At 38.7% G+C, this 14144-nt stretch overlaps 1 protein-coding gene across 8 annotated transcripts in view; it reads left to right on the forward strand.

Annotated features, from left to right (window-relative positions):
• EFR3A (EFR3 homolog A) overlaps positions 1-14144 on the forward strand; it is an 88470-nt gene that overhangs the window by 64656 nt on the left and 9670 nt on the right. For 7 of the 8 annotated variants that reach the window (XM_069780075.1, XM_069780077.1, XM_069780074.1 and 4 more), the window contains 8 exons: positions 184-356; positions 585-660; positions 3533-3694; positions 4177-4308; positions 4831-4898; positions 6090-6217; positions 8294-8344; positions 13844-13932. In XM_069780075.1, coding sequence (XP_069636176.1) covers positions 184-356; positions 585-660; positions 3533-3694; positions 4177-4308; positions 4831-4898; positions 6090-6217; positions 8294-8344; positions 13844-13932 — 879 coding nt within the window. The remainder of the gene's footprint in view (positions 1-183; positions 357-584; positions 661-3532; positions 3695-4176; positions 4309-4830; positions 4899-6089; positions 6218-8293; positions 8345-13843; positions 13933-14144) is intronic. The other variant, XM_069780073.1, reaches the window with a different exon arrangement.

The following is a 14144-nucleotide window of genomic DNA, read 5'->3' on the forward strand; positions in this document are numbered from 1 at the left end:
ATAAGTATTAAAGTCCTTCCTAATTCATAGTGAGGTTAGGAATTTTCAAAACTACTACAGTACTTCAGTTTGAATCCACCTTTCAGATGCTAAAGCAAGCCCACTAAAAATTGAGTGAGAGCTGCAAGTAATTCTTACAGTGCAATAATGACACACGTTAATCTTACTTCCGACAATGAACAGGTGACTTCAGGATACAAAGCAACAACGATAACTAATGCACTTCCTCCCCCGTTTCTGGACCCGTTATTGTCTCCTTCGCTCATGGAAGACTCTGAGCTAAGGCAGCTGGTCTTGGAAATACTGCATAATCTCATTGATCGGCATGACAACAGAGCAAAGCTCAGAGGGATACGGTAGTTCTTTTTGTTTGCTTTGGCCTACTTGAAATTCTAGTTTAATATCTGAATGATCAATACTGTTGATTTTTAAATATTTTTCCTAATATGAAACATTAATGTACTGTTTTGATAAATGCACAGTGTTCAGTGTCATTTATTGATGGCAAGAGTTTTACAGGTAAGCTTCATCCTCTTCCCTTTCAACTTCTTTTTGCTAAAATGACATTTTTGTTTCCTTTTTAGAATAATACCAGATGTTTCTGATCTAAAGATAAAACGAGACAAAATTTCAAGGCAAGATGTGAGCTTCATGAAAAAGGTAATAGAATGAAAAATTTAACTTTTCTATCTAGAAAGAAGGTAAAGTAACTGAACCAGTTGCTTTTCTTCTAAAACTGTGTTTTTGCAACAAGTTACAAAGATCAGTATCAAGTGATTTTAATTCAAATTACAGTGGTTTCAGTGTTGAGGTGCTCTAGATACTTGAGAGGTGGTCCCATTGAATAAAATTTTCATTTATGTCTTCAGTGAAAACCCTTGCGTGCATGAAATTAGAATAGTGTATATCTAAACCATGATTCTGAAAAGACCTCCCTATAGTTAGATCCCTGTGCAGCATGCTCAGTAGTAGTTTTTTATTTGTATGGCTTTTATTTTGTTGCATTTTCAGATAATTTTTTATTTAAAAATCTTTTTTAAAAGCCTTGGTACAGGGACCTGTGTCTTATGTTTTAGGTAAAGATGTCAAAGAAAGTTAACTTTGAAGAAAAAAATGCACCTTCTTACAAGATTGCTTTTACAGGACATTGTGCTGGTTGACTTCTGAGTATGTTTGCTTCTAAAGAAAAGCATATGGCTTTTTTTAGGTGATGCTTACGTGGAGTGAAATTACTTCTTTACAATAAACACCTAATTTTCTATGTGGGGAAGAATGCAGATAGATAGTAGTGTGCTCTGTCATTCCTGATTATGGTTTATCTGTGTAGGTATGTTTGTAAACAAATAAGTACAAATTACTTGAAGTCATCTCAAGCAGGCTTTACAACATTTTATCACTGTTATCTGCCTGAGAAAATATATTCATTTCTCACAGCTATCCCATGCTGCTTTGGTTTTGTTTCCTATTAACTGCGAAATAAAAATGTGTGTCTTCAGAGTGCTGACCTAATTTAATATTCTAATCATAAAAACTAGAAGAATTGCAGTTTAACTTGTCCAGAGGCAAAAATACTACATATGTAATAATATGCATACTAGAGTTGTGCAATTTTCAAGTAACATTGCAAGATAAATGTTCTTGCTAAGTTAATACAGTTGATATTCCTTGCAGTTTATTTACACCTGTTTTGATTAATACTGAAATAATACAAATATAAAGAATACTCCAACATTGGCCTTTATTAGTAATGTATCTTTGTAAAAATGAATTAAATTTTAATTCTTCAGTTTAATATCTAGGATTTAAAACAGTTTGGGTAAGTTGTATTTACTGATTTTGCTAGATGAAAATTTTAATTGTCAAACTAAATATTTGAATTGTTAACACTCTCATCTGAAAAAGAGGGCAGGATAGGAAAAGAGATTCTTATCAGGTCAAGAAAAGATTATACACTCTTGCAAAAAAAAAAAGCATTAACCCTGGGGAATGAAGTCATTCAATAATTATGTATGTGATACTGTTTCAGATGCATATCATAAATCTAATGTTACCTAGTGTAGATGTGTAAGTTAGCAGCCTACTCTTCCAAGAACCCTTGCATAATCAAACAAGAGGGGTGAAGCATCTCCAGAAGTCCATTAAGATCTGAATGACCATCTAGGCTTGTTTGATGTTAGATGGGGATCCTAAGGCAATTGTGTATCATACTTAGGATTCTCAGTACCTAAAATTAGGTGGAATTAAACCAGACATATATACAACACTCTTTTCATCCGAGTCCACTTTCTCAAAGCCAGGAGGTTTATTTCTTTCCTTTTTTTAAAGGGAAATATTGAAATTCTTGCATTTTGCAATCTTCTAGAAAGATATTATGTGTCAAGAAAATCCACATAATAATTTATTTTCATATCTAAGTGCAATTCTTTATCAGTGGGATGAATCATTTCGTTACTTTTGTTTTCCAAATATACTGTGTCTTTAAACAGGTAACCTTTAGCGTGCTTATTTCATAATAGCTTCTGTGCTTTGCTAATAGCTCTCTTCCACTCTTTTCTAAATAAAACATATATTTGAACAACTACATATTTGATCTTAGAAGTAATAAAAAGACCAACAACATCTTTATTATTTAAGTGATTATGTCCTGCTTCAAAAACAGATGTTAAAATGAGTTTTCTTTTTCCTTCTAAAATTGAACTAGTACTTCCATGAAGCATCAGTCCTTAGATCTTGAAAATTAACTGTGTCAACTGGTAAAGACCTGTATCCTCTACAGATTAAGAATGCTGGGGTGGTTGCATGCAGAACCTGTTTCTTATCCTGCCTTTCTGTGTTTTCATTTCTTTTTTTGTGTTGAGATAATAGTTTATTTACAAAAATTTGGTTAAGCACAGTGTTACGAAGAAAGTCACTTTCAAAGTTGAGGGTCTTTAATTAGATAACCTATGTTCTTCACTAGAGCTAGAGCCTCCCTATGCACATTGATAAATAAGTCCTACTCATCTCCTGAAACACCGTCTAGCAGAACTTTTTCTTGGTTTGCCATTCAAGGAACCTTGCTTAATGAACAACTTTTTGATGTCTTCACAAGGATAACCCTTGAAGCTCCTCAGTTACTTGAATGTTCTTGAGAATGTTTCAAGATCTACTTTTTGTTTTCTTCTTTTCATAAATTGGCAAATTTTTTTTTCTGAATAGGAAATGAATGCCAATGTCTGACACACAGTGCAGTATTCAAGTGCAATCCACTTTATCATCTTCCCTATCTGTACACTTCTACATAAAATAGAACAGTGCTGTATTGATAAAGAAGCTGTTGTTATAAAGTAGTAGTCTTCTTAATTAATCATGTACTTGTTTGTGTATGTGTATACATGTATTCTGTTTTTTAATTCTCTATCTAAAATGATCTAACATCAAAGTTGGCCCTGCTTGGAGTAGGGAGTTGGACTAGAGGACCTTTATATTATCATTTCTAACCTAAATTATTCTGTGATTTTAATATTCATTTTTCCTTTTTTATCTTTTATAGCACGGTCAGCAGTTGTACAGACACATCTACTTAGGCTGTAAAGAAGAAGACAATGTCCAAAAAAACTTTGAACTACTGTTTACATCTCTAGCTCTTACCACAATTGAACTAGCCAATGAAGAAGTGGTTATTGACCTCATTCGATTAGCTATTGCTTTGCAGGTATGAGTCTGAATCAGTCTTGGGTTCATTGATTGACAATTTGTATTTGTTATTGGAGATGTGGATAACTTTTTTGTTTTCATATTGATCTTAAAATTGGAAATCACATCATTCAGTCTGAATTTGATTGATCTATTAAGGAAGTGCACTTCGTACATACCACTTATTAATAGGGAAGCTTTAGCTCATCAGATTTGTTACAAACTTCTACAGCATGTTCTCTTTGGGAAATATAGCAGCTGTCGAAATTTGTTGAAACATTCCCTAGATTGACAGGGTGTTCTTAAAACCTGTGATCTTGCGTCAGTGTTCTGCATAAAATATATGGACTGTCCTCACCTTCAAAGAAAGCTTTTGGTTAATTGATTAGTTGGAAATATTTGTCAAACCAGTCTATTTAATCTTACCTTAGAGTAAAATTCTATCAGTGTGTTGACAACCTGTTAACTTCGGAAAGTATAATGTTATCGTTTATATTTCAGGACATTGCCATCATCAATGAGGATAATCTGCCAATGTTTAATCGTTGTGGTGTCATGGCATTGGTTGCAGCATATCTAAACTTTCTCAGTCAGATGATTGCAGTTCCTGCCTTTTGTCAGCATGTCAGCAAGGTAACACATAATTAAGTAATTTAAGTAATTTAGAACAGTAGACATTCTATTGTAAAACGGGTAAATAACTTCTGTCAAGTAATTGCTTGTGGTGTTCCTCTACTGTATTTGTGTCCACCAACATCGCTCTTTGTCTTTGGTCTCCAATGGCATTTCTTGCTGACTCTTAAAATTATGCACAGAATATTCTTCTCTCAAGGTATAGCATTTTTGTTTTGCTTGTGGTACCATATATAACGGGCTAAATCCGCATGTGGTATAAGACTTTACAGCCTCATTGGCTTTGGTAAAACAGTACTGACATGCACAAGACCATGAGAAACAGATTTTTCGTCTAAAGGGTGAGTGCCACAATCTCTTTCTCTGGTTAAAAGACATTTTAAAGGTCTCATTTGTGCTGAGGTAGATGTTAGTGAAGGATTGGTGATGTGCTACAGTAGAACTGCTTTAAGCAACTTAGTCATTGGAGAAAATAGCTATGGAACTACTCTGTTTGTACTGTTTGTCTTGGGTTTTTTTCAGGTCATCGAAACTAGAAGTCTGGAAGCATCTTATTTTCTACCAGAAACAATTTTCAGAGACAAATGCAAGTAAGTAGATATAGAATGCGAACTAAGGAAGAGCGAAGTACCTATTTTACTATCACACGTCATTGAAATATGTTGCATATGTGAAAAATAGTTTAGAGGTTTAATAGTGTACAGGATAGGCAGAAGAAAACCAAGCATTAAAAGCATATATGCATATATGAAAAAAATCTGGTTTTCAGACTTTTTTTTTAATTGTAGTCATAGGCACTTACATCTGCACAATGCGATGCTTGGTGTAAGTGCTAACACAGCAAAATGCATTTTCACTGCATCACAGAACAGGTGAGGTTGGAAGGGACCTCTGGAGGTCATCTGGTCCAACCCCCCTACTCAAGCAGGGTCACTTAGCGCAGGCTGTCCAGGACCACATCCAGATGGCTTTGGAATATCTCCAAGGATGGAGACTCCACAGTCTCTCTGGGCAACCTGTGCCACTGCCTGGTCACCCTCACAGTAAAGAAGTGTTTCCTGATGTTCAAACAGAACCTTTGTGTTTGTTTGTGCCTATTGTTTCTGCTCCTGTCAGTGGGCACCACTGAAAAGAGCCTAGCTCTGTTGTCTTTCCACCATCTCTCCCTTAAGGTAGTTGTACACATTGATAAGATCCACCTTCTTTTCTCCATGCTGAACTGTCCCAGCTCTCTCTGTCTTTCTTCATTGGAGAGATGTTCCAGTCCCTTAATCCACCTTAGTGACCCTTTTGTTGGAATCTCTAAAGTCCATGTCTCTCCTGTCCTGGAGAGCCCAGCACTTGACACAGTGCTTACCAGTGCTGAGTAGAGGGAAAGGATGTCCTCCCTTGACCTGCTGGCAGTACTTCTCCTAATGCAGCCCAAGATACCCTTAGCCTTTTTTGCCACAAGGGCACATTGCTGGCAAATGGCAAATACTATTACTCTGCAGTTTTTCCTAATTAACAAATACCATATTCTCGCAAGATGTAGCAGAATAGGTGAGGAACATATTGCAGATAACCAAGTGTTAAGGTAATTTAAAATATTGCCGAGGTATTCAGTGGACTAATTCTGGGGTGTATATTCATTCCTAAAAAACTGAGCAAGTTTTATTTCCATCAAATCATTAGCATTGATCATACCAGCTTTTTGGTTGCTTGCAGACATTGGAAAAATATTTTACTTAATGAACAAATCTCTATTGGTAGACAATAACTTCACATATATATTTTTACAGTCTTCCAAAATCCTTAGAGAAGCATGAAAAAAATTTATTTTTCCTGACGAACAAGATTGCAGAATCATTAGGAGGCAGTGGATACAGCGTGGAAAGATTGTCAGTTCCGTATGTACCCCAGGTAACAGGTAAGTGGTGATTAGTGACAAAACTGCTAAGTACCAGTTAAGAATGCTTTCTTAATGTGTTGTGTGCCAATGAAATGTAATGTGACTGCTTGTCAAGAAAACTTAATCATAGTATAATTTTGTTTTCTCAAGATGTTTGTGGTTTTTTCACATTAGCTACAGTATTATTGCTAAGAAGTTTCAACTTTGTTTCCTTTTAAGATTTATTTTTCCTTAAATTCAGGATGTGGGGCAGAAAATTCTTGAACACGCTTCAGCTTTTTTTAATGAAGTCTTTGCTTATGAAAGAATACCTATGAAGATAGTAGTGATTATTACTGGTTTTCTGTATTAATTTGAGTTAGCAGGAGAGGAAGGATTATACAAGTCAGCATACTTCATCCTTTTTATATAAACACTAGATGAAACATATCCCATCTTTTTGCCATCTGGCCTTATGCTGACTTGAGTTATTGGCCTTAGCCAAATTCTCAATGATCAGATGTTAATTTAATCAAAAGTGTTATGTTTTCCTCTATTACATACCTATGCTAGCTTAATGTCAGGTAACACGATGAAAATAAAGTATGCCTGAGGCAGATTTGTGAGAGTCCATGCTACCCAGGATGCCTGAATAGTGAGTGAATGACTAGCTTAGTATGTGACACAGTGTTTTCTGCTTTTAATATATTTTCAACAGCCAATTGAGCAACTCACTGAAGAAAATTGTTTGAAGCATTTGTTTTACTAACTGTGTGTGTTTTGTGGCTGTACATAACTGGTTATTATTGTAATAGACTATGGGACATCCCAGTCTGAATCATGACATTTTTGAGAAATAAAAGTTCCTAGCAGGAAAATTATTCCTATGTTTTGTAGCTTATGCACAGAAGGAAACATAGTACATATGGACAGTGAATGCCAGATCTGTCACACTTGGCAGCATGATTCCGAGACATTGCCGCCCGCTGTTGAATAAGATTTTTTGGATAGCTGCTATGGGAGGGAATGAGTTCTCCAGAACAACAGATGTGGTTTTGTCCCATGTGCTAGCAGGCAAACTAGTGATATATTCTGAGACACAGCTGCAATGTCTGTGTTTTCTGTTGCTCGTTGTCATCTTCTGAAAAGGACAATGTTGCTATACTTGACAGATTATTTCTCTGGCATCCAAAAAACAGTTAACTTTTATATTTTAGTATTGGCGGAAGAGTTAAGTAGCAAGTAAGGAAATGTTACTTTTTCAATTTTTACTGTCTTTGAGTGAGCGAATGAGAATGGAATAAAAAAGATAGCCTGGTTGGAAACTTACGTTAAGCCTCTTCTAGAAAATGAGAGGTATTTATATCCAAATGACCATGCCAGGTTTTTCTTGGGTACTTTCATAAAAATGCATTCCTACACAGGAAGATATGTAAGTTCTGACAAGGTTAAGCGAGTTTAGCTGCAAGTACGTGCTTAATTGCCTCTTCAAGTGATGAGAAATGGCCATATTTAATGCTAAATCTTAAGAGTATGTGAATCAGATGGGTGGGGTTTTTTTGTGTTGTAGTCTTTTGCAAAAACCAGTAACCAAAACTGGTTTCATGTCTGTTACCGTATCTGATTAGGATCATTAATCTCTGATCCTCTGACATTGAGCTTCCAAGATTTTCATTTAATTAAATCAGGACCAAAGTGACTATTTTGGAATTCTAAAACTTTTCATTTTGACTTAAATGTTTAATTTCTACTATTATATTGTGCTAGAATAGTGTTTCAAAATATATCAATAATTATAGTAAAAGATGGACACTTTTTTTTATATATTCCTGTGAAAGCTGTGATTGAACCCAAAAAGCCAGTAAAGATTTCATCCTAATTGTATCTAGTGTTTCTGCATATTAGTGATGTAATGCTTAACAATTACTTATAGACATAGAATATTTATCCTGTTTCTCCTCCAGTTTTTGGTACTTCTTACCAGTTTGAAAGCCATTCATACTTGCAACATTTTGTATCTTGTACTCTTCCTTATTTGGGGGAGGGGGGAAGCTGATACTTAAATGTACATTTAATAACTTTTTTCTGTACATATATAATTTTTTTTTAATTTAGCCCTATTTCCGTCAGGTAAAAAACCTCATAAATGCAGACACAAGTCAAAAGGTAACAATGAGTTGTAGGTCAGCCTGCTCTCCTGGTAGCTGTAGTGTGTCTGTATAGGATGTGCACAGTCCAAAAAAAAAACGCTTTTAGAAGGCCTTTAGACCTTTAGGCCAGAAATTGTGTTGTATTTAGTGTATTAGTGTTTCCTTTCGGGTTTTTTTGTTTGTTTATCTCCTTGACATACCTGTAGAAATGTTAGCTGCTGCAAGGTTTCTCTTTGTGCTTGTTCTTGATTTGGAACTCTACAACATGGTAGCTTCCTATTTTCTTTTCCTGAGCAGGTAGTAGAGCTATGGGTATCATTTTTGTGATAGTACTAATTATGTCTTTGAGTGAAATTACAGGAACTTGGTAGGAAGTTGGAAGAAGCTCTCAGCTGTTCATGGAATGATGATTCATCTTACTGGCTGTTCAGGATAAAGGCTCATTAGTGGGACATGTATATGTGCATAAGTTCTGTGTGCATCTGACTGGTAGCTGGGCTTAGACACTATCTACCCACAAGCTGTCTTCTGGTTCCCAGCCTTCCCAGTCACTGGCATCTGAGCATGTGAGTCCCCAAGGCCCACAGCCCCAATCCAGCTGCTGGTACAGATACCCCTTGTGCACAGTTGTGCTGGTTTTGACTGGGATAGAATTAATTTTTTCCATAGCAGCTTGTATGGGACTATGTTTTCACTTTGTGCTGAAAACAGCATTGATAATACAGGGAAATTTTCGTTATTACTGAGCAGTGCTTACACAGTGTCAAGGCCTTTTCTGCTTCTCACCCCACCCCACCAGCGAGTAGGCTGGGGGTGCACAAGAAGTTGGGAGATGACACAGCTGCCAAAAGGACTGTCGTTTAACCCCAGCCAGCAACGAAGCACTGCGCAGCCGCTTGCTCACTCCCCACCAGTGTGATGAGGACGAGAATGAGAAGGGTGAAAGTGAGAAAACTCATGGCTTGAGATAAAAACAGTTTAATAGGTAAAGCAAAAGCTGCTCATGCAAGCAAAGCAAAACAAGGAATTCATTCACCAGTTCCCATGGGCAAGCAGGCGTTCAGCCATCTCCAGGAAAGCAGGGCTCCATCACACTTAACAGTTACTTGGGAAGACAAATGCCATCATTCTGAATGTTCCATGAGCATGATGCCATATGGTCTGGAATATCCCTTTGGTCAGTTGGGGTCAGCTGTCCCAGCTGTGTCCCCTCCCAGCTTCTTGTGTACCCCCAGCCTACTCGCTGTTGGGCCTGTGTGAGAAGCAGAAAAGGCCTTGACTCTGTGTAAGCACTGCTCAGCACTAATGAAAATGTCCATGTGTTATGAACACTGTTTTGGTCACAAATCCAAAACATAGTCCCAGAGTAGCTACTGTGACGAAAATTAACTCTATCCCAGCCAAAACCAGCACATTCTCCACCTCTTATTCCATACCATTTATATCATGCTCCGGTCCCACGCTATCCAATACATCCTCATTAACCCCCACTCCCCTTGCCATCCTTTGATATAATACACGGATGTCATTCCCTTATTCTGTGGACCACCCCTGTGGAATGCCCATAAAATGTCCACAAATGTCCATTGAGTTCATTTAGTCCACAACTTTGGGCTCCATCTGTTATGGTGGTCAGTCAGGACAGGAGAGGCGGTGTGTTGTGTGGAGTTATTGGGCACCAAAGCCAGGTCAGGTCCAGTCACTGCTGCACTTGCACTGCTTCTTGTAAGGCTTGTCCTCCGTGGTTCAGGTAGTTCCTGCTATAGTAGCTCCTATAACCTGCAACTCAAATCATGGGTTACAACAATTTAAAGGTATTTCTATTACAGTCTCCACCCCTCATCCCTTTGGGGCCAGACTATAGGGTTTAATATTGCAAAGAACTCCTCCCCTTGCCCCTGCTCCAGCGTGGACTTATCCACAGACTTCAGTCCCTTAGGGGTGTACCTGCTCCATGTGGTGCCTTATCTATGAGCCACAGTCTCTCCAGGGGTATACCTGCTGCAGCACAGACATAACCACAGCCACAGATGCTTCGAGATGTACCTGCTCTGGTGTGGACTTATCCACAGCCACAGCTGCTTTGGGGTATCCTGCTCCCATGTGGATTGATCCAGATGTCACAGTCCCTTCAACTCGAGTTCACGCTGGAGTTCCAGCCTGTCCCATACAGCAGCACAGAAACAGCACCAATGCCCTGGCTATCTGCCAGCCCAGGAGCATCACCATTGCTGTTATCAAAATTTTCCCAGGCACAGCAGAGTAAGATGACAAGCAGTACAGCAAGCAGTAAAAGCAAAAAGCAGCCACTAATGAGCACGAGACTCTAGTATACAGCAAAGCAAGCCCACCGCATGGCAAGCACAGGACCCTGTCAATTAATAGCTAAACACCAATAACAGCTATAAATTCAATCTGCCACATTCCAATCAAATGTGTTGTTATCTCAAACCCTTCGAGCCCCACGTTGGGCACCAAAAAGGGCTGTCTTCGTTTAACCCCAGCTGGTAACTAAGCACCACACAGCCACTCGCTCTTTCTTCCCCTCAGCAGGATGGGGGAAGAGAAGTGGAAGGGTAAAAGTGAGAAAACATGGGTTGAGATAAGAACAGTGTAAGAATTGAAATAAAATAATACTAATAATGGCAATAGTAATATTAAATTGTAATGAAAAGGAAGATAACACAGAGAGAAATAAAACCCAAGAAAGACAAGTGATGCAAATGAAAACAGTTGCTTACCACCAACCTACCCATTCTCAGCCATTCCCCGAGCAGTGGCCCCCCCACCAACCTCCCTCCTAGTTTTATTGCTGAGCATGACGTCATATGGTCTGGAATATCCCTTGGGTCAGTTGGGATCAGCTGTCCCAGCTGTGTCCCCTCCCAACTTCTTGTGCACTCCCAGCCTACTCAGTGGCAGGGCAGTGTGAGGAGCAGAAAAGGCCTTGACACTGTGTAAGCACTGCTCAGCAACAACTAGAACATCCCTGTATTATCAACGCCATTTCTAGCACAAATCCAAAACATAGCCCCACACAAGCTACTGTGAAGAAAATTAACTCTCTTCCAGCCAAAAACAGCCCAACAGTAATGCACACGTGTGTGTACACATGGGTCTCAGTTAACCCCTCAGGCTCCATGGTCTTTCTGACAGTTGTACTGGCCTCCTGGTCCTTCCAGGTGCCTCCCCTTCAGAGACACATGGAAAGCCAGACACACGGACACCCCCCGTTCCCAGGCCACTTGACTTACTCGCCTGCTGGTCCAGCTTGATATTGCCTCGTGATCACGTGTGGATGCTGTGCACCTTTGCTCACTTCAGACACACAGGCCTTCTGACCTGTGGTCTGACTCCACTTGCTGTGCTCAGACCCCCATGCACACACCTGCACAAAGGAGTCCCTCACCCAGGAAAAGAGAAATGGAATTTAATTAGAAGATGGGACAGGCTACACCGATGAGGCTCAGGGCATAGCCAGATGCATGTACTGATCAGCCAGATGCATGTACAAGGGACTGATACCTTTATCCCCTTATTCCTCTGCTTTTGTGGCTTGCTCCTTCTCAAGCATCTCAAACCATCTCAATCCTCCTTTTCCCCACCCTTGCTCCTCCCCTAAGCATTCCATAGTAAGCCTCGTGCAATCCCTTGATGCTGTTCCCCTGCATCCCAGAATGTGTCCCGTACCCCAGTCACTGATGCCACCTCTGTCAGTGAGGTGACCCAGAGAGCTGCTCCTATTGCCCCATGGGCTGGATGCCACCGCTGGACCATGGGGCCAAGGCTCCTGGGACAGCCCTGGCAGGGACGGGGGCAGAGGGTATTGGGGCTCCACCACTGCCCTCGTGCCTCTGGGCTCCTTTGTGCGTGTGGAGACGAGCTTTAGAGCATATAACAGAAAAAGAAATCGCAATTTTCACGATTTTTTTACCCACTGAATACTTTGAAATTAGAGATAAATGGGCATTTTTATTAGGCAAGTATAGTGAGGCACCCATTACAAAAATGAATTTTTTCCAAAGTAGTCCCAGAAATGTATCTTCTGGTGGTTGCATGTCAATTTTAGAGAGAGCAGCAAGATGGCAGCAAAGATGTAGTTTTGTCTTGTGTTTACTCTTGAGGGCTAAAGTGATTTCCTCAGACTCTGTATGTATTGGGTTGTGTACCAGTGAGCCAGGGATTAAAAGTTAAGTAAATCATTCAAAATGCCACTTCAAATGCTCAGGGTCTCTGAGAACCTGGCAAAGATAGCTAGAATTCAGGTGGTTTTCACTAATCTTGTTCTTTCACTGCCTCTTGATCTTAAAATGGCATTTCATTTATAAGACTTCTGAAAGTTATTTGTTCATTTTTAAAAGCTAAGTATGTTCAGCTCTGCTGGAATGAATTGTCTTTGTTCATGCTCAATATTTGCACTGCAAAATCGCATTGCTAGAAGTGGTTTAAACAAAGGTTCTAAAGAACCAGCATAAATTACCTTGTGATGCAGGAGTTTTACAGTTGTTCTCTTTATCTTAGTATCAAGTGCCTGTGGGTGCTTCTAACTATGTGCAGTGCAAGTTATCAAGTAATAATGGCCAGGTCCAAATGGCTTGATCTTGGCTAAAATCGAAAATGTGACATTGCAATGCATGGTTTTGTAAATGAGATACATGGAAGTCAGGCCACTCGAGTCTCCATTTGTTAGAGGAACCTCATGACACCTCTGTAAATGTATTTTTACTGGTTTTTTAAATCTTATGTTAATATATTAAATGTCAAAATGAGGAAAGATTATTGGTGTGTTGTATCAGGAACGCAGTCACAAAAGGAAAATCCATTGACTAATGGATCATTTGATCATAATCTGCTTAAGCATTAATGAAATTGTTGTGCTCCTTTTAGTATCAGCACAGTTGGTGTTATTCTGATGACTTTTTAGGCCAGCTGGACTTGCTAAAATGTTGTAGGAAGTCAGAAACGGAGAGAATTTTTTTCACCAAGTAGATTTTTAGACTTACTGAATATGGTACTTGTAGCAACAAGAATAAGGAAGGATTGTTCATTTCCATTCAGAAATCTTTATTTTTTCTGTCAATGAGTCATCTTCTAAGAAGCCCTTTCCTGTTTCAGAATACCTTCAGTCTGAGACCTTAATATTTCAGTTTCACAAACAAAAAAATAAGTTCAGGCTTTTGTAAATTACTCTGCAGCAATATATCATCATGTGCTATGTTATTTATTATGCATTTGAATAAGATCTCATCTCATTTTTTTTAAATTCTGGGCTTTCAAGGGAAAGTTGGTAAGATCTGGGATAAGAGGGGGAAAGGGACAATAAAGAGGTCATTTTCCTTCATATTTAATAATTTAGAGTAGTAATTGATTGTTTTTCATAACAATCCAAATGATAAAATAGATGATCTTGGGTTAAATATGCATATAGAAACAAATCTGCACCTGATGTGTAGAAATTTGATTGATAATGTTTCAACTGTTACATAGAAAGTGAGATAAGTTGTTTTTCTTCTAGATGAGGATAGACTCTCCAGGAGGAAGAGCATTGTGGACACAGTATCTATTCAGGTGGATATTCTGCCTGGCAACAACACAGAGGATAAGGTATGAAAATAACGGGATATTTTAAAGCAGCATCTTGGGGGGGGGGGGGGAATGCAAATGAAGTTGTCCCAGAAAGTCTAATGTCTAGTTGTTCTAGTAATGTTAAATGCTTTAGTGTTTTGGTTTTTTTAACTCCTGTGTTTGCAGAAATGTGTTGTCAAAGATACTGATACTGATCTCACTGTATAAAAAATATGAAGTATTTTGTCACT

Source organism: Haliaeetus albicilla, chromosome 3 (genome assembly GCF_947461875.1).
Source record: "Haliaeetus albicilla chromosome 3, bHalAlb1.1, whole genome shotgun sequence".
In the NCBI taxonomy this organism is placed as follows: Eukaryota; Metazoa; Chordata; class Aves; order Accipitriformes; family Accipitridae; genus Haliaeetus; species Haliaeetus albicilla.